The sequence below is a fragment of the Myotis myotis genome, unplaced genomic scaffold (assembly GCF_014108235.1).
Source record: "Myotis myotis isolate mMyoMyo1 unplaced genomic scaffold, mMyoMyo1.p scaffold_m19_p_1, whole genome shotgun sequence".
Lineage (NCBI taxonomy): Eukaryota > Metazoa > Chordata > Mammalia > Chiroptera > Vespertilionidae > Myotis > Myotis myotis.
Window position 1 is genome coordinate 15,053,371 of NW_023416313.1, and position 19,289 is coordinate 15,072,659.

Consider the following 19,289-nt stretch of genomic DNA (forward strand, 5'->3'; position numbering starts at 1 on the left):
CTGCTCCTGTGCTGGGGTCAGGAGCTGCTTTGCACTCCGGGGGTTCCCTGCTCCAGTGCTGGGGTCAGGAGCAGGTGTGCACTCCGGGGGGGTTCCCTGCTCCTGTGCTGGGGTCAGGAGCTGCTGTGCACTCCGGGGGGTTCCCTGCTCCAGTGCTGGGGTCAGGAGCAGGTGTGCACTCCGGGGGTTCCCTGCTCCAGTGCTGGGGTCAGGAGCTGCTGTGCACTCCGGGGGGTTCCCTGCTCCTGTGCTGGGGTCAGGAGCAGGTGTGCACTCCGGGGGTTCCCTGCTCCTGTGCTGGGGTCAGGAGCTGCTGTGCACTCCGGGGGTTCCCTGCTCCTGTGCTGGGGTCAGGAGCTGCTGTGCACTCCGGGGGTTCCCTGCTCCTGTGCTGGGGTCAGGAGCTGCTGTGCACTCCGGGGGTTCCCTGCTCCAGTGCTGGGGTCAGGAGCTGCTGTGCACTCCGGGGGGTTCCCTGCTCCTGGGTCCTATACCCTCTTGCCACCACACAGGTGGAGGAGAGGCTCGTGGCTCGCTCACTCCATGCCCTCACTTCCAGGGCTACAGAAACACAGGAACTCGGAGCTCCCTACAGAAAGGAAGTGAGGAAGAGCAGCCTGGTTCCTGCAGGAGTCTTCGTGAGAGGCCAACAGGAGCGGCCTCGGGGATAGAGAAACAGTCAAGAGCCAGAAGGGCTATCAAGGGCTTGGTAAGGTTGTGGTTTCTACAAGTCCATTTATGTGCAAATCTATATGCATGTGCATGAGTATACATGTGTGGGTGGGCACGCATCAGGCATATGTTTCCATGCAGGGATATGTATGCACGTCTGTGTGTGTGTGTGTGTGTGTGTGTGTGTGTGTGTGTCCCCTCAACAAGGGATATCCTAACCCCCATTCTGTAGTTCTATATTGCAAGTAGCTGGCTTGGTGACAACATTGAAGAGTAAATAGTGACAAAAGCAAAGTAATTCCTAAACCCAGCACTAACCTTGATAAACAGCCCTGTTATTCAAGCAAGTGGGCATTGGCCATGACAGGGTTAACCTTCAGGGAATTAGGCTTTTGGTTTTCCTAATTCAATGGCATTTATATCCATTCACTTTCAAGGAGCCCCTGCTGCTTGTTATGGGCAGCCTTGATTATAATTTTAGCCTTCAAACAAAATCGGCCTGAATTCTATTGACTGCAGGTGAATTCCGCGTTTGAATGCGGCTGTCCCCATTGTAGCGGGTTTCTGTACGTGTGTAGCTCAAAAATGACTAATGTTGCAATGCTCTCGAGCCCTCCCTCCCCACCCTATTTCTACCTTGGGGCTTTGTCGGGAGACGCTGGCCATTTCCTCTCCCCAATGGGTGTGTGTGGGGCGAATGTTTTCCTCTGACAATATGCAAAAGTGTTACCTTGGAAGCTGCTTTCTTCATCAGCTCCAGGGCGAGCCGTCTGTTCTTTTTTACTCCTTGACCCTAAACAATGATAAACAGCAAAGATTACTAAGAAAAGAAACTCAGCATGCACTCAAAAATATCACACAGATACCTTGGTGTTTGATACAAAATACTTAAAAAAAACACACACACAAACCCAAGCCTTCTTAATTATAAATCCCATCTTAAAGGTTTCTATAAGCAGTGCTGTACATCATCATCATCATCATTTTGCTTCATATCTGTGGAGCAGAGGCAACAAACCTCAGCCTCCCAGCTCAGCATCCACACAAAAGCCCCCATTTATCATCGAGTGACAGGCATGCCCGTCAACCCACAGGTGCTGTTGGGAGAGGCCGGGAATGAGGTTGAATGAGTGTGGTCATCCTGGATGTGTTTCTCTGGGGATCACCTAGTTTGCAGCCAGACAAAGCACTTGATGTGTGTCCAACAGGAAAGAGTTATTACGCTGCCATCTGCAACCCCCGAGGTCCTCACCAGAGTCCCCAGGGTGGGACATGTGGCTTCAGAACCAGCTTGAGGACTTCTCTGAAGGAGTAAGGACCCTTGGAATTGGCTGTGTCAGACACTGACAGAAACGAACAAGGTTCCTCCAGTAAAATCAAGTTTTCCCAGCAGAGGTGTTTTGTACACCATAGAGAGAAACGGCTTTGAAGTTCTTGTTACAAGAGAGGACCTCAATGGGACTGTGCTGAGCTGTCTGCAGGACCACGTGGGGAAATGGTGGGTCTGAGAATGAGACAGGGGGGCAGGGGGTTCCCTTAGGTCTCTCTTGACATGGCTCTGACAAGGAGGATGGCAGGCAAAGAGAGCAAACTCACTCAGAGTCTGTATGGACACCCCTCCCCCCAGCACATGCCCCTCAGAGTGGTAGATGGGGTCACAGATAATATGAGGTGAGCAGGCTTTGCAATGAATCCCACTTTTAACTCTAATTAAATACTTAGCTCTATAGTCAAGGAGACAGCACTAGTAAACATTCCTGCGTTAATTAACGAGGGCCAAGCACTGTCCCATCATCTTTAACTCTCACAGCAACCCCGCCAAGGTGCGGCTGTCATTCTCATCTGAGAGACCTGCCCAGAGTCACACAGCGAATGAGACGTAGAGGCAGGATTCGAACCCAGGCCAGCGGGCTCCAGAGCCCAAGCTTAGAACCCCACACCGCATTTCCCCCTGTACGTTTCAGCTCTGTGCTGAGAAAGTATAACGATTCATAACCTCCTCGCAGGACACAGAAAACACGCAGACTATGCTTGTCTCTGTATTTCTCAGGACCCAAAATAAAACTGTGACTCCAGCTGCAGGTTAAATTATACACACCACGTTTCTATTAGACTTTAACTTACCTATTTAGTAAAACCGATGAGCTGAAGCAAAGTGGAGGATGAAAATATTTTTCAGAAGTGCACCATTGCTTCATTTAATTAAAGAGGGAGAGGAGGGGGAAGGGGACATGAGGCTACTTGGAATAACTGGAGATGCCGATGGCACAACCTTTTTTGACTTCTGGGAAAGCACCAGAATTCCAGAATGTGGAAGCCAAAGTTGATCTTTTCCATCTTCTTTATTTTGAAGAAATAAAACTGGGGCTCAGAGAGGGCTGACTTATTTGAAAACCCACGGTTAGATCTGCAACTAGAACCCAGGCACTCTGACTTCTAGGTCCTGGATTTCCCAGTATATTTGTTACTTAATCAGAACTGGGATAATGTCGTGCACAACGACTACTTATTATACTGGAATCTGAGTAGTATTGGGAGAAGCTAAATGAGAGAACTGTAAAGTCCTGGTATGTAGTAAGTGCCCAGTAATATTCACCGAATGAATTCATTGAGGACAGTTATGCAGTGAATGTCAAAGTGCCATCTTCCCGTGGATGCAAAGTGGGATGGACTTGGCTTTCGTGGGAAAACCACAGCCACCGGCATGGCGCCATCCTTGACTACAGTCAGCCAGACACCCACACAATACAATGAGCCAAGTGCACCTTACTGCACTTCCCATTTGGAAAGCCCATTTTCTGTATGGGGATTTTCGCACGTAATACACTTAAAGAGACCTTCTGGCTAGGGTTAAAAATCTTCCTTTAATTGCTGATCAAGGGCTTCCCTCGTCCCACTTAGGAATAACTCAGTTAAAATGCAGGAAAATCAAAAAAGCTTTAAGGGTTGGGAAATTAAACCCCGGAGAAACATTGTCACCTGCAGAGTAATTTATTTATGTGTCTGCCTCTCTCTATAGATCGCGAGTTCCTGGTGGGCAGAAGTAAGGTCTGAATCGTGCACGCTGGGCAGTGGTCAGCCCCAACTCTGCTGGACAAGTGCCTCTCCTCTGTGCCAGTCTCTCCTGCCTTCCCCATCCGTTCATGAGCCCCCGGAGGTCAGGAACGTGGCTCATGCATCCATATGTCCCTCCATCCAGGCCAGAGCCTGGCATTTTGTCAGCCCTGAATGAGTGTTTATTGAACAAATACATGAATGTATTGGCATATGGCTAAGAGTCAAACCATTTCTATGTTGATCTGACAACTGGAAAGAGAAAGTCCAGGCTATAAATTTGGAAACCATAACAACCAATAGGTTTTAAAGCTTTGGAAGGTTAGACACGTAGAAAAGTCCTGGTTGTTAATCAGCGGGTGGACACAGCTGTGGTTCTGGAGGTGGGCCTGGCCGCATGAATCCACGCCTTTGTGTGAAGACACTTGCTATCTGGGGGGCAGCTGCTTCCTTTGGGCATGGACACAGGGTCTAAGGTTTTCCTTACCGGAGCCAACAGCTTTTCACGTTTCCCAGATTGGTGAACTGATGTCTCTGTGTTTGGGGGGATATTGCCTGGGTCCCAGTCCCAGGTTTGAAATGTAGCAGTTGTGTGACCTTGGGTGGGTGAGTTACAAAGCCTTTCTGTGCCCCTGTTACCATATACATAAGCAGCAAGAATAATACACCACAGTGCCTACCTTGCAAGGTTGCTGTGGGGATTAAACGCGTTCATACATGTAAATTAGGTAATAAATGCTCCATCACTGTGCACTATTATTGTTTTGTATAAAACACACCATGCTTTATGGTTCTCAAGGCCCATTCATCATGGTATTTAATTCACTGTTGTCCCATGAGATCAGGTAACTCTAAGGACACAGGAGAAGAGGGACTTGAACTCCATCCTGTGTCCTGGGCTAACGCTCGGCCCACTTGTCCCCCTCTTCTCCTATGGCTTAAAACCAAGATCTTCGTTTGATCAACAGGGCTGCTGGGAGGCCGCCCAAACACACACTTTATGCTGTAATTTAGTGACGATGCTGCCTGCTGGCAAAATTGCAGCTCCTTGGGGGCTGGTGGCCACATTCCAATCCATAAAACATGGGGTGTCTCCTCCAGAATGCCACAGCTCTGGCAAAAGCAAAGAGAATCCAGGTGCCAAACATAAGACTAATGACTAAAAACGAGACCAGGGTACGGCCCTTCCAGCAAATACCCCTCTCCATTAGGAGTGGCAGACGCGCACACCAAGTGTCTTCAGTTCTGGACTCCATCTGACGCATGCCTACAGGCAATGGCTCCGGATGTGTGATGAGAATGGCACAACTTCAGCACAAAATGAGTGATGCTTACCTTGAATAACACAATGGCGTAGTCGTATATTAACGCGGGGTCCTCGGTCTCCAGGGCACCCCTGGCGTACCACTCGATCGCCGCTTCAGGATTCTTGGCCACACCTTGCTGCCCCCAGAACAACATCTGGGCCAAGCGTTGCTGCAAGACAAGAGCAATTTAGAATAGTGACTTTTCTAATGTGATGCTCAACGTAAGGTTTTGAAAGGTGGGAGGTCAAAGCTGACTTGGAATGTTTTCCTACTGAGAACCAAGAATGAGGTAGACACCTGCTATCTTCCAACAGGGCTGAGGGTGTGGGGGGTGGGAGAGCCCTAAAGGTGGACTTGTGTCAATGCAAGTCCTTGACACAAGTTGGAAATGCTGCATCTGAGTGTGCGTGTGTGCTTGTGTGTACATCCATGTGCATAAATGAATCAACGGCACCCAGGGCCAAAGCTGGCTGAAGACAAGCACATTGTCTCCTCTCCTCCAGAGCCCCCTTCTAGAGGTACTGCCCACCCTCTTGGCCCAGTGAACAGCGTAGAGGCCTTTGTACATCCCTATCAGTTAGGGTGTCCTTCTATGGCATTTATCTCTTCCTAGCCCAGCATTTGTCCCCAAGGCTGGCTTCACAATTATACTCAAGACTGGGAGCCCTCTCGGGGGTAGAAACCCCAAGATGTGATTTATCTGCCCTTGTCCCCTCAGCTTCCACCCTGCAGAGCTCATAGGAACCACTCAACAAAGTGAACGAAGGAAGGAAGAAGTGTCCATTGCTGGGAAAGTTCACGCAGGCTCTAAAGCACCCAGAAGTGGCCCTAGCATGGGCCTTCCAGAACTATGCACTGGAACTCCTTCCTGCACTAGAAAGCGTGCAGGCTAGGGACAGATGCCCGCGAATGGAGCCAGTGGCAATGTCTGTTAACATTCTGGCCCCATGTGGGCCCCCTGACTGTCTTGCCTTTTTTCTGCTTCTTTTCTCATCTCCTTCTTTTCCCTTCCCCTCCCCCACCCACTCTCTGCCAAATACAACTTCCAGTGAAGTTTCTCCTGAAAGGCTAGGAGGACTTCTACAGAGGGTGGGAGACCCGTTACTAGAGTGTCTGAAATGTGTGCCTGTCGATGTGTTTATTCTCTGCTGTTTCCTTTCTCTTTCCATTTCTGGTCTTCTGGCCTAGCAGGCCCAGAGGCTGTTCTCGACACTGTGCTCACCAGGAGCATGAAGCCAAAGCTAAATCTTTCAGGAAGGAGGCCCCCTCCTCTCAGGGCAATCAGCCTTAGCCGGCTCCCATCCGGGGCTCAGCTTCATAGTGAAATCAAAGCAAAAAGGCAGGTAGGGGACGTTCTCCAGCCCCCCTTCCCTTCCTAGTACCTCTTAAAAGTCCATCCAGAGACAAGACATGTTCAAGAGACAGGGTCGATCTTCTTGGCACATGGTTTTCTATTATTCTAGCTGAGTCCATGGCCTTCCTGATGCCCATCTAATCTCTCCTGCAGCCCAAGGTGCTTCTCTTTGTTTCTGTCTCATGCACTGAAGTGTCCACTGGTGGTCTTAGGACTGGCCATAAACACGGTGGCGCTGTCACTTTCTGTGTTCGGGGCAGGACTACACGACAGGCCTCCTGGAGTCAAGAGTGACCAAGCGACTTGCTTTGGCCAATGAAATGTGAGGAGTGACTTGTGCCACTTTCTGAGAAGAGGCGTCAAGAGCCAGCCTGTGCTGTGAGCTTGAGTGCCTTGGAGCTGTGAGAGCACAGCCCATACCAACGCCCATTGGACAGGTAGTGTGAGCATGGAATAACCCAGCACTGTTTTAAGCCACGGCGGTTTGGGGTGTTTTGTTACCATGGCATCGCCTGGTCTGTCACCACGGAGAATTTCAGGGCAGGGGCCGCATCCTTACCTGAGCCGCCGCGTTGCCTCGGATAGCTTCGTGCTTCAACCACATAAAGACGTCCCCACCTTCTTTGGTTTGCACCTTGAGTATTTCATCATCTCTTAGTCTAATTGTTTCAACGTATGCCTAGAAAGGGAGAAAGGAAGGAAGCAAGGAAGGATGGGAGGCCGGGTGGGGTGGGGAGGGAGAGAAGAAGGAAAGGAAGAAAGGGAGACAGGAAACTAAATGATATGGGCATGCAAAAGATGGGACGTTATTCTTAAACCAGGCATTGCTCAAGGAAAACTCTATGAATAATTGATATGTGAGGGTTGTCCACTCTTCTATGTCATCACATCAAGTTCTTTCTAAACGCATCACAGCCAATGTATCTAAACGAGGAGTTTTGTTCCTGTGGAAGCTTTTGCCTTGGGAGGCCACCGTTTATTCCACTTCCACTTCTAGCGCTTAAGCGTGTTCAGAAGTCTGCTCTTGTGCCTCCGATTTCAGAGCCAGATTAACGTAGCATCAAAAAAGGTAAATCAATATTTTCTAAGAATAACCTTATTTTTTTTATCCCAAAGTGTTATTATCCTGCATGACTAATCCTTTTTATTTAGCAGGCTCAGCTTCAGATATCTTTGGGCTATTTCCAAAAATTCAATCCACCTCGCAAAGAAGAGGGCAGGTTAGCTCAGGGATGCGCAGGAATGTGCTGGAGGCGCTGGAGACCAACCCGCAGGGAAAGTTCACAAAAGGTTTGAATTTGTGAACAGCCTCCCAGGTCTCTGATTCCTCTGAAGAAAATAAGATTCATTTTTAAGTCTAAATTTTGGCTGTTTATCAAAAAAACCGGTCCTGTTGTTTCACGGCTTCCCCTTAGGCATAATGAATCTATCAGCAGTGCTGCGAGGAGTCCTGAGGAGGGCTTCCCAGGCCAGCACAGCCACGGGCAAAGGGTGGGAAAATTGGATCTGGGCAAGCTTGGGAAGGAAGCCTCAGAGAACAAGGAGATGATTTCCCTTCTGGCCTCTCTGTTGGTTAGTTTTAAAAAGTACTTATGCCCTAGCTGGTTTGGCTCAGTAGATAGAGCGTGGGCCCAAGGACTGAAGAGTCCCAGGTTTGATTCCGGTACAGGGCATGTACCTCGGTTGCAGGCTCCATCCCTGGCCTTTGCTGGGGTATGTGTTGGAGGCAGCCGATCAATATGTCTGATTCACATTGATGTTTCTCTCCTCTGTCTCTCCCCCTCCTTTCCACTCTCTCTAAAAATCAATGGAAAAATATCCTCGGGTGACGATTAACAAAAAAGCAAAAACAAATAAAAAGTACTTAGATTCACAAACTTGCCTACAACCCTATTCCTGAGAAGGTCTTTCAGCTGCCTTCTCCACTGTCACCATGTGGAGTCAGAGGTCCCTCAGGCACTGGGGCACTGAGACTTGGGGACAGTGCGAGGACTCAGAACCCAGCAGGTATTAATTCCTGCCAAATGTCTACTCGGGAGGCCACCAAGCAAAGAGCAACAGTGAGAATAATGATGCTCACGACCTCTTATTGAAACCAACTGTGTGCTGGATGTTTAACAACTCGTTTGTGTGTGTTTTTCATTTAGTCCTCACAACAGAGCTGTGACACAAATAACACTGTCCTTAATTTATACACAAAGCAAAAAACCGAGGTGCAGAAGGTGAACCCAAGGTCACATTGTAGAGCTGGCCCTGGAAGCCATGTTGGCTTGAGTCTGAAGGCAGGGCTCCGATCAGCTCCCTCACAAAGTCCTCTAGTGAGAAGGTCCTGGAATCCTGCCTGGGCACGAGCCACTTTCTCGTGTTAACTCTCTTCCAACTGTCTGGCCAATGAGCGGGTGCTTCAGCTCAAACTCCAGGGACACAATCACCTGCAACAAGCCTATATCCTCCTGAAACGTGGGCAGCTCAAATAATGGAATTCTCACCTAGAAGTGTTTTGGCCGACAAGAGAATTTGGATTTTGAGTTATTTTTCTTCTTCTCCTCCTTAATTTGTTCAAAGAGAGAGAGAAAGAGAAAGGAGGGGGGGGAGGGAGAGAGAAAGGAGAAAATGAGGCAGGAATATAAAGAAGGGATAGAAGGAAAGGAAGGGAAGAAAAAAGGAAGAGAGGAAAAGAGAGGGAGGGAAACAGTGGGGGACAGGGGAGAGGGAGGGAGAAAGAGACAGAAAAAAGAGGATGGAAGGAAAACCCGCCAACTTTGCAGCTGGGTGCGAAGGCCCTCAGTGTCGCTCCTTCCCATCACCTGCGTTCTCGGGGGTGTGAAATGTGAGGGCGCAGTCAGGACTCTGGGGAACTCAGTGCAGGGCCGTTTCAGGGCTTCTACTTAAACCAGCAACCTCCACTAACCTCCTCTGGGGCCTGTGGGAGCCCCCATTGTGCACCTGCCTGCGAATGTGTGTGTATCTGTGTGTGTGGTGTGTGTGTGTGTGTGTGTGTGTGTGTGTGTGTGTGTGTTAAAATCAGCTATCATGGTTGGCTGGCTCCCAATAGGGGGGGTGTGTGTTCTTTGTTGAAATGTAACATTTTGGGATTTTAAAGTAAGAACAAGGGAATATTGTCAGTAACTATGGAGAGACAAGAAAGCAAGTACCCAAGATTCCCCACACAGGGGGTGCCGCATACGAAGTGGTGTTGAATGCGAGAGGCAGAGTTGACAGCCACTGCTCTGGGTACTGGCTGTCAACAAACACTGGTGGCATCACAAAGCACCAAAGTCAACAAGAAATTACAGTCCCTTTGTGTTCATCACTGGACTGGACGCTCTGCACCCCCAGCCTGTCCATCATCCGATCAGTAAACACTGAGCACCAACTACATGTCAAGCACAGTGCTGGGCACTGGGGCCACTGATGTGAGTAGACCAGGTGCCTGTCTTGGAGCTCACAGTCTACTGGGGAAGCCAGGTCTATGACCATGTACCCAACACTCACCATAAGAGCAATGGCAGGGAGGTGCCCTGTTCCAAAGCCCCATAGCAAAAGGAAGGTCAGGAGGAGGAGGTGAAGTTTGACCCTTGTGTTCAAGTAGGAGGGGAGTCAGCAGGCGGGAAAAGGCTGGTGAGCATGGAGAAAGGACCCCAAGCAGAGGAGACCCAGGAAGGCCAGGAAGTGTGGCCAAAAGCTTAGTTTCTCCTGAGTGGACAGGCCAGGTGGGGATGACTGAGAGCTGAGGCTGGGGCAACAGAGAAATCAGGGCAAGGAGTGTCTCCTATGCCACGTGACGAGCTGGACCTTGTGCTCTGGGTCAGTACTTCTCAACACTGGCCGCACATTAGGGTCATCTGAGGAGCTTTTACACATCCATACCCATATATATATATATGCATGTTATACGTCTGGGCCCCCCTCACTTCTATAAGATTATGGGGTGGAGCCTGTGTAGATGTGTTCTTTAAGCCACCAAGTAATTGTGATGCGTAGCCAGGTTTCGAACCTCCACTGTCGACACCCCACTTTGGCCTCCGTAAGAATGAGAAGAGCATGGGAAGGGACAAGACTGATGACAGCTGGGAGGTATATTAGTTTGCTAGGGCTGCCGTGACAAAATACCCCAGGCTGGGTGCTTCAATTTATTTCCTCAGTTCTGGAGGCCAGAAGTCCGAGATGTTAGCAGATTCGCTTTCTTCTGAGGCTTCTCTCCTTAGCGTGCAGATGGCCAGCTTCTCACCAGGTCCTCACATGGTCATGCCTCTGTCTGTTTTGTCTGCGTCCTCATCGCCTTTTCTTGTAAGGACACCATCCTACTGGATTAGGGCCCACCTAATGACTCCATTGTGACTCAGTTGCCTCTTTAAAGGTCCTGTTTCCAAGTACAGTCACAGTCTGAGGTACTGGGGGCAAGGGCTTCAATGTATGAATTTGGGGAGAGGGCACATAACTCAGCCCGTTACAGGAGGCTGTCACAGCAGCTCAGAGAGAGACGATGAAAGACAAATGGAGGCTGTGGCAGCAGGGATGGAAATGGGAAGAGACAGCCTGGCATGAAAGCTGTTGTGGATTGTGATTGATCGGATGGTGGGGGGACCAAAGATGACACCCCAGTCGCTAGCATGGGAAATGGTGCCACCGGTTACGGTGTTTGTGGGGAAACGAGGGCGGAGATGCTGGGCTGCCTTTGTGGTATATGAGGATCGCAGATGCGGGGCGTAAGAAATAGCTCAGATGGAGAGGAATGTGTGAGCATCATCGGCGTGCGGAGGACTTGAAAGCAGGGGTGTGGGTGAGCTGAGACCCCTGCCCACTAGCAGGCACAGAGAGGAGGCTGTGGACCAAATGTGGCGGGAAAGCTAGTACTGAGAGGCTGAGAGGAACTCATCTGTGATTAAGCCACAAAAACAAACAAAACCCAAGAGCATCTTCTTTCTCTGCAATCAGAAGCGGAGCCCCATGAAACCGTAAAGAGGTGACGTGAAGTGAGAGTCCTCATAAAGGAGATGGAGTGATGGGAACCGAGAGGTACATAAAAGAGACAATGAGACAAGAATCAAGAAAAGAATTTCTGACGGATCCTCGGCTTGCTAATTAGAGGTCTGGCCTCGCAGATCTCCTCCTCTGCTACGTGCTGCTGCCGAGCTAATAGATTTCTCGACAAAAGGACATTTACATCAACGTACGACACCTGCTTAGATTCTCGAGCAGCCATTAATTACACATTCTTAAGAAAATGAGCTATGATGCAACTCTCCTAACTGTGTAATTCGTATCTGGCATTCTTAATCAGACGACTTTTCAGCTGCAAGATGGATCATTTCTATTCATCTTCGCTGGTTCTGACCAATTAAACATTTTCTTTCATAATCATAACGTTTCATGTGTCAAATCTTCAAAAGGAGAGGATCTTGTTAGCAACATACCATTTCCCGTTGCTAATTTATGCTGAATTAGAATTCTTAAAAGTATATTATACATATAGGGCATCATTACCATATCCAGGCTTAGTAGAACGATGGCAATATTATTTCGTGGCTTGATTTTGTATGAAATGTTTTTTCAGAAGAATTAAAAACAAAACTATCAATTAAATTAATCCCTGTCAAATGGCGGTCAAATTTTGCCCTTGGCTCATATGCACTGAGAGAATACATTTGATGATGATAAGAGTGTGTACGTAAGTTTATTGCAAAGAAATCACTTTCTAAAGGAATTCGATGTCTACACCGACAGCCTTTTGGTGTTTTATAGCTTGACTCATGTTTAATGTGCACTGACGGCATGTATCTTCGAGTCATTTATTTCATAACTGTGTAGTGGTCACTGTAGATTTCTTTTCCGGAAACCATCCATTCCCAATCATCAAAGCACACGGTTTCTGCACTGTGGGTTTCTGAGGGCACAGTGAGGGGTCTGGTTCCCAATTAGCTGCTCAGCCTGATTCCACAACCCTGACCTAGCTAGGCCCATCCCCTTGGCTCACAGAGCATAAGCAGGGAAAATCAGGAGCTTCTGGCCTAGATCAAGGCCAAACCCAGCAAAGCAGAGGCCCAAAGCATGAAATTCGTGCAAGGGGCTTGGCCCATCGCAGCCCTGGCTGCCTCACGGCCCTGCCCACTGGTTGTTCTGGAAGGTCGTTCCGGAAGGTCGTTCTGCCTTCTGGTCTAATTAGCATATTTGCTTTTATTACATAGGATTGTCTTTGGCAGAGTTGAGTAGTTGCAACAGAGACTATATAGACAAAAGCTAAAATATTTACTATCTGTCCCTTTACGGAAAAACAATGCCTACTCCTGGTAAGACTACTCAGGCTTCCTCTCGACCATCTCAAGTGCTAGACCATCAAAACATCTTAAATCCTTTCTGGAGAAAGAGGATATATATAAAACACATTCCAAGAAGCTAACCGTGTCAGGGTCTGCTCCCGCTGGATACAAATCTCTGTCATCTAGAGACAGCCTCCCTTTTATTCTTACACTGTCTCCTTTCCTTGTACCCTTTTATTTGCTGCCATCCATACAAGTCTGGAAACAACCATCGGTTGGTATAACATAACACATTATGCTCTGTGAGTTGATATGAGCCACTGATAGCTTTGACCAAAGAGTCAAAAGTATTTGGGAGCCTGCAAAGTCAGGGGCTGGAGTGAGTGCAAACGGCACATGCTGTCAGTAAGGTGGGAGCACTGGGCCAGTAAGGCTACACAATGGGGATAGACGCTTCTTAAGGCCCCCAACAGTGGGAGCATAGCTAGGGACGGAGCTTGCTTCCTAATGTCATAGACCCTTCTTGCTCATTACATGTTGATAGGAGCCCTTGGTTTATTATTTCCCCCCTCCATTTGACACAATGTCTCCTAACATCTTCAGACCTACCATGTCACATGGTGTTGGAACAAAGTCAAGACACCTATATTTGTGGTACACATTTTCTTGCAAAATCAAAATTCGTCCAGGGCCAGATCTACCCTTTGTGTACAAGTCCTCCCATTCATGAAAAGCTTTTCATGGCTACATGGAGGATTGTTCCTACACTCAGCCTGAGAGCACAGATAGGAAACAGGAAGTGGAGAATGCAAGAAAGCTTTTCTCTCCATGCAGAGACGCTCATCCTCAGGAGGCCAGTGGAGGTCAACAGCCACAGGTGCAGGCACCTTATGAAAATTAAGGAAGCCCTGGTAGGCAGGGCCATGACCACTTCCTCCCATTTGTCTTTTGTACCTGATCTCCTTGTAGCGTCTGCTGGTCCAGGGGTGTCTTTGTGGCAATATTGCTGTAGTAGGCGTAGGACAGCTCCCAGTCCAGGGGGTAGTTGTCAATACCTTGGAAGTGTTTGTACCCAAGATTCATTGAAGACAGCCTCTCACTGCCCTGGCCTCCAACCAAACTATACAACATGCCCTGTTAGGAAGAAATGGACAGTGTTCAGAAGGTTAGAGATAAGGGTCTTAAAATCCAACCACTGAAAGGTCATGGGCCCTGTCCTTATATGATCCTAGTCATTCCAAAGCACATTAACAGGCCTTAAAAATCTCTTTAGAGAAGGCACAGCCTCGTTCTCATGGCTTACAGATTCCCAGATATCTGTCCTTCTAAATGTCTAATAGCTTAAAATTCCTTGATTTTTGCCCTTCTTCAGTGAAAACCAGGGCTTTCCCTGCCTTCTCTCACAGTATCTCTGTGTATCCGTCGACTGCTCTATGTCTGCTTCAGCTACATCATCTATGGCCAGGTGATCTGAAGACTGGGTCATGTCCCAGCCTCATGCTCTCAGAATGTCAGTGTTAGGAAGGGTCTTTTGAGATCAACTGATGGAACAATCTCATTTCATAGTTGAGGAAATAGAGGCCCAGAGAGGTGAAGTCATTTGTCTATGGCCAACCAGCCAGCCACTTTGTGACAGAGACAGGGCTAGAATCTTCTGGACTATTCCACCTTTGTGGGGATTGCCTCAGGGACTCAGGAAAGCATGCCATCCCTCACGAGCTTCTACAAGCCAGAGAAAGGCACAAAGAAGTCATCGAAAAACAAAACAAAACACGGAGCCACCTGGGCATGTCTAAGCAGTTTGACTCTCCAAACCCAAGATGAACAAATCCAGAAAAAAGGGGACCGGGGACCGTTCAGCAGTACTTAACACAAACGTGATTCCAAATGTTACGCAAGTGGCATAATACATCTGCATCCAGAACCAAAAACGAAACTGCCTGGGATAGCTTCTATTTTAAAGGCTGGATGTGTCAATATTTTGTTTCTAGGTCCAAATGACTTCACTTAGCTAAGAAGTCACGGGGTAATGGTCCCACAGCCAGAGCAGTTATAAGAATTGGGTAAGAGGCGCCTGTTCTTGAAGGGCTAAGATTCTGGTAAGTCCTGCCCAAACTGTTCCTTAGCATATACCAGTCACATCCCAGAGCCTAGGAAGGGACACTGAAAGCCAGAGCCTGTGTTGAGCACAGCCCTAGGATATTAATCTTTTCTTTTTTAAAAAAATATATTTTTATTGATTTAGAGAGGAAGGGAAAGGGAGAGAGAGATAGAAACATCAATGATGAGAGAGAATCATTGATTGGCTGCCTCCTGCATGACCCCCACTGGGGATCAAGCCTGCAACTCGGGCATGTGCCCTGACCGGGAATCAAACTGTGACCTACTGGTTCATAGGTTGACACTCAACCACTGAGCCACACCGGCCGGGCTAGGACGTTGATCTTGATGTAAAGATTCTAAAGGATTCCTGGGAGCATGCGCCTGTCCAGGTCCCCCGGGGGCATGAGAGCATTACTCTGCAAATATAACGTCGGTGATGGATACCCCTGGAGCCCATGAAATACTCTACCTGCAGCCGATCCCGAGGTATATTTAATCCAGTTTCATAAAAGACCGAGAGGTAGTAGGATGCTTTATGATACCCGCAGCAGCTGGAATCCATCAGAAGGGGGACCACAGAACTAATTCGGTGAAGACCATCAACACTGGAGAGTCTCTTTGCAGCCTTCTCAAATATCATCCCGCCGATCTCCAACACGGACTCATGTTGGTGCGTTGGCACTGTAAGGCACACAATTCAAAGCCCACACAATTAATTACCATGGGATCGAAGAGGGAAAAGCCAATTCACCCCGCTAAGTTATTAATATGGTTAGTTCTGCAGAGCCTTGAAATATACCACCTTATGGGGGAGATACATCAAACCCTTCGGGGATGCCACGGTGTCATTCTGTAAATAGCTTTTCCTTTGGCACCAAATGACAGCCTAGTATCCTGGGGAAAAGGATGTGCCTTATATAGCTGAGATAGCGCCTTGGGAGTAATTTACTCAACCAGATAAGTCATCACCAAATCAGGATCACCGAATCTTCCAGAGACTTTTTCCCCCTCTAAGACTCTCTGAAGAAGAATGTGCTTTATTTCAGGATTAGTTCCTAGGTGCTGTTCTAAAATGTTGAGCAATAGAAACTTATTTTGAGGTGCTTTCCTATGTTTTGTCTCCAATTTTTCTCGTGGGTTTCTAAATACAATAACTAGTCAACGTTTATTGAAGGCTTACAAAATGCCAAATACTGCGTTAGGTGACTTATGCAAATGATGTCATGTAATCCCAACACTTTTATGAGGTGGTACTATAATATTTTATTTATTTCAGAGAGGAAGGGAGAGGGAGAGAGAGATAGAAACATCAATGAGGAGAGAGAATCATTGATTGGCTGCCTCCTGGATGCCTCATTTTTTTTGGAAGAGGAGACTGGAGTCTGGAGAGGTAGATTAACCTGTCTCAGGTTACAATAGCTGGCGAGTGGCCGAGCCCAGCTCTGGATCCACCTGAGAGGTGGCATGTGTCTTTTCGGCTAAGCTGTGGGGAAGGAGGCCACCCACCACCTACACCCAGAGCTAAGAAGTCACATGTCCTGGCTCCTGGCACTCCCACTCCAGCCCTCACAGGGTCAGAGCCAGCAGCTGGGCCTGACTTTACTCTCTCCATCCCAAGCGGTAGGTGCTGAGAAAAAATCACATTACTGAACAAATGGAATTTGCTCCTCTTTCTGTATTTCTTTAATCCCTAAAGAAATAGCGGCTTTTTGTAAAAAATAAATAAATAAAAATAAAACAGTGCAGATTTATATAAAATAAAAACAGAAGTTCCCTCTGTCCCTATCCTTCTTCCCCCGCCCCCCAAATTAAAACCCACTTATTCTCAGGAGATTTAAAAATAGTGCCCTCTTTATCATTAGAAGTAGTCATTGTTTCAGGGATTTGGCTTCAAAAGTACAATAAACTCCATTAAAGTTTTCTTCACTAATTAAAAATGGGCTGCAAACAGGCAGCATATATGATTCTAATGAAGATTTTGAGAAAGTGCTGCTGCTTTCGGATATTTTAATACGAAGAATCATTATAAAATAAGAATTGAAAAAACAATCAAGTAATTCAATGTTTTCGTGTCAGGGGTAGCAAAATGATTCTCATAATTTAAATAAATATTCTCCCAAGCCTTCTTTAATAGCAAAGGGAAACACTGTTAAAAGCTTGGTATACATGCTTCCAGGCTTTTCCTTTGCACAGACAATAATTCATATACACATCTCTTTGCATATATACATACACATATTTCTTCCAAAAAGTTCCTATAGATTCTGACCCTCAACTTTTAGAAATTAACCATATCTCAGCCCTGGTGGTCTGACTCAGTTGGTTGAGTGTCATCCTATGATCCAAAAGGTTGCTGGTTCGATTCCCAGTAAAGGCATATACTCAGGTTTTAGGTTCGATCCCCAGTTGGGGTGCATAGGGGAAGTAACCAATCAATGTTTCTCTCTCTCTCTCTCTCTCTCTCTCTCTCTCTCTCTCTCTCTCTCAATCAATAAAACATATATTTTTTAAATTAATCATATCTCTTGAGTATCTGCCTGTGGCTGTCAGAAGCTCATTCATTCTAAAGCTTCAATAGGATTGCATTCTAAAGAAGTGCTGTTGTCCTACCAGTTTTCTATTTTTAGACTCCTGGGTTGCTTCCCTTGGTTTTGCTATAACCAACAAGATGGCAGTGAACATCCTTGAATAGTTCCCTCTGCTCATCTGTAGGGATATATCTGAGTAACAACACCCTTTTCCACAGGAGTCTGGTGATCTCATTTTGGATGTTCCCTTTGCCTAGTTGAGAGAAGAATTCCATCCTGCTCCACCCTTAGGTAGGATGCGAACCTTCACTGGGTGCAGTGCCTGCAGCACTCGATGGAGCTGCAAAGTAAATCCTACTTCTGCTTGTGCATATGTTTACTTATATGTTTACTTTTAAACTTCCTTTTTTTAACCCTCACCTGAGGAATACTTAGAGAGGGGGGGGGGGGGGGGGGAGAGAGAGAGAGAGAGAGAGAGAGAGAGAGAGAGAGAGAGAGAGAGAACATCAATCTGAGAGAGAAACATCAATCTTCCGGATGCTCCCTGACTGGGTATCAAACCTGAAACCCAGGTATGTGCTCTGCCCGGGAACTGAACCAGCAACCTTTCGGTGCATAGGACAATGATGCTCAACCAACTGAGCCACTCCCGCCGGGCCATATGTTTACTTTTAAATATGTACCATCTCCGATGCCCTACTGCCCACACTTAGGGCAGGGCCACATTAGCATTTTGTTAACAACTCATCCCTGCCTCACCTGTTCTGCCAAACCCCCAACCGAGATGATGAGTTCTGCCTGCGTGCCCACGGGCACGGGCTTTGTGGGCTCCGAGGAGAGAAGAGACTCCAAACCCAATGGAGCTCCAAATGCAACACTCGCCCCGCCGACCCCTGGCACAGAACCCCAGAAATCACTAGCGGAGTGTGCAGGTAGCTGGGATTGCTGGAGAATGCGGAGCAAAAGGGAGATCATTCACGAAGCTCTAAGCCATAGCGCAAAAACACTCTGTACACGGAAACATAGGCAGGTTGAGAAGGCTTCGTTAGTGCTTTCACACATTAAAATAAATTTCCCCCCAAACAGTCCCAATCAGTATTTTCTCGGCAAAAGCATCTAAACAATTTTCTGCACTAGTGAATATAATAAAAAAAAATAAGTCTAGAGTAAAACTGCTCCTTTTTGCGCATTCTTTAAAGTTCAAATTCTAACTGTAGCACAAAATCCAAGCCATGATGTCACTGGTGATAATTGTTGAACTGGCAATTTGAAAACCAGTTTAATGAAACTGTTAATTTCACCCATCTGGTTTCGCATATGCATTTTTTCTAGTCGATCTGTAACTAAAAAAAAACATGCCTTGTTTATGGAGATTAATGGTGTAATGAAAAACAAACAAAATAGGAGAAAAGAGACATTTTCCCATTTTCTTCTTCCTTCATCAGAAGCGAAGGACACCAGTTAATTAATCCTTACTATTTTCCAGGTAGCACAGCACTGTTTATTTCCCTCTTTTTTCTTTTTTATAGCAAGGTCAGAAGGCCACTATGTGTGCACTTATCGTTAAAAGAGGCAAAAAAGCGGAAAATGAGAAGGTAGCCACTGGCTGGAGTGATTGAGAATTCAGAAGGCGACAGACAGACTCATTTCTTGGGAGAGGAATGGGACATCAATAGGAAAGTCATTTTTAGTTCCAAGCTTCCAAAAGGTGTAATGCATCCAAAGTAGAAGTTAGAAAGTGGGGAAAAAGGGAAAGGAGAAAATGTCATTTAACCAGAAAAAGAAGATCTTCGCCAAGTTTACTGGTTTCAAAAACACAGGGTGTTCCTCATTTGCATTCTGATCAGGTGAGCCCCACTGGGTTCCCGAGACCTAAGGGGGTAGTTTATTTCGATCTCAAAAGGAAACTATTTGTACTTTACTGTATTGTGCAAATTTTCTGGTTTTATACATGGAATTTCTCTCCCTCCTCCCTTCCCTCCCTCTGTCCCTTCCTTCCCAGCTTTCCGTA

General features: G+C 47.1%; 1 protein-coding gene across 3 annotated transcripts in view; it reads right to left on the bottom strand.

Moving 5' to 3' along the window:
* The window catches only part of SEL1L3 (SEL1L family member 3), a 107,237-nt gene that overhangs the window by 35,839 nt on the left and 52,109 nt on the right, over positions 1 to 19,289 (bottom strand). For all 3 annotated transcript variants that reach the window (XR_004971244.1, XM_036330542.1, XM_036330552.1), the window contains 5 exons: positions 15,220 to 15,431; positions 13,602 to 13,781; positions 6,947 to 7,066; positions 5,062 to 5,202; positions 1,403 to 1,465 (listed from right to left, as the gene is read on the bottom strand). Coding sequence is in view for 2 of the 3 variants with exons in the window: in XM_036330542.1 (XP_036186435.1) it covers positions 1,403 to 1,465; positions 5,062 to 5,202; positions 6,947 to 7,066; positions 13,602 to 13,781; positions 15,220 to 15,431 (716 nt within the window). In the remaining variant the exon portion in view is untranslated. The remainder of the gene's footprint in view (positions 1 to 1,402; positions 1,466 to 5,061; positions 5,203 to 6,946; positions 7,067 to 13,601; positions 13,782 to 15,219; positions 15,432 to 19,289) is intronic.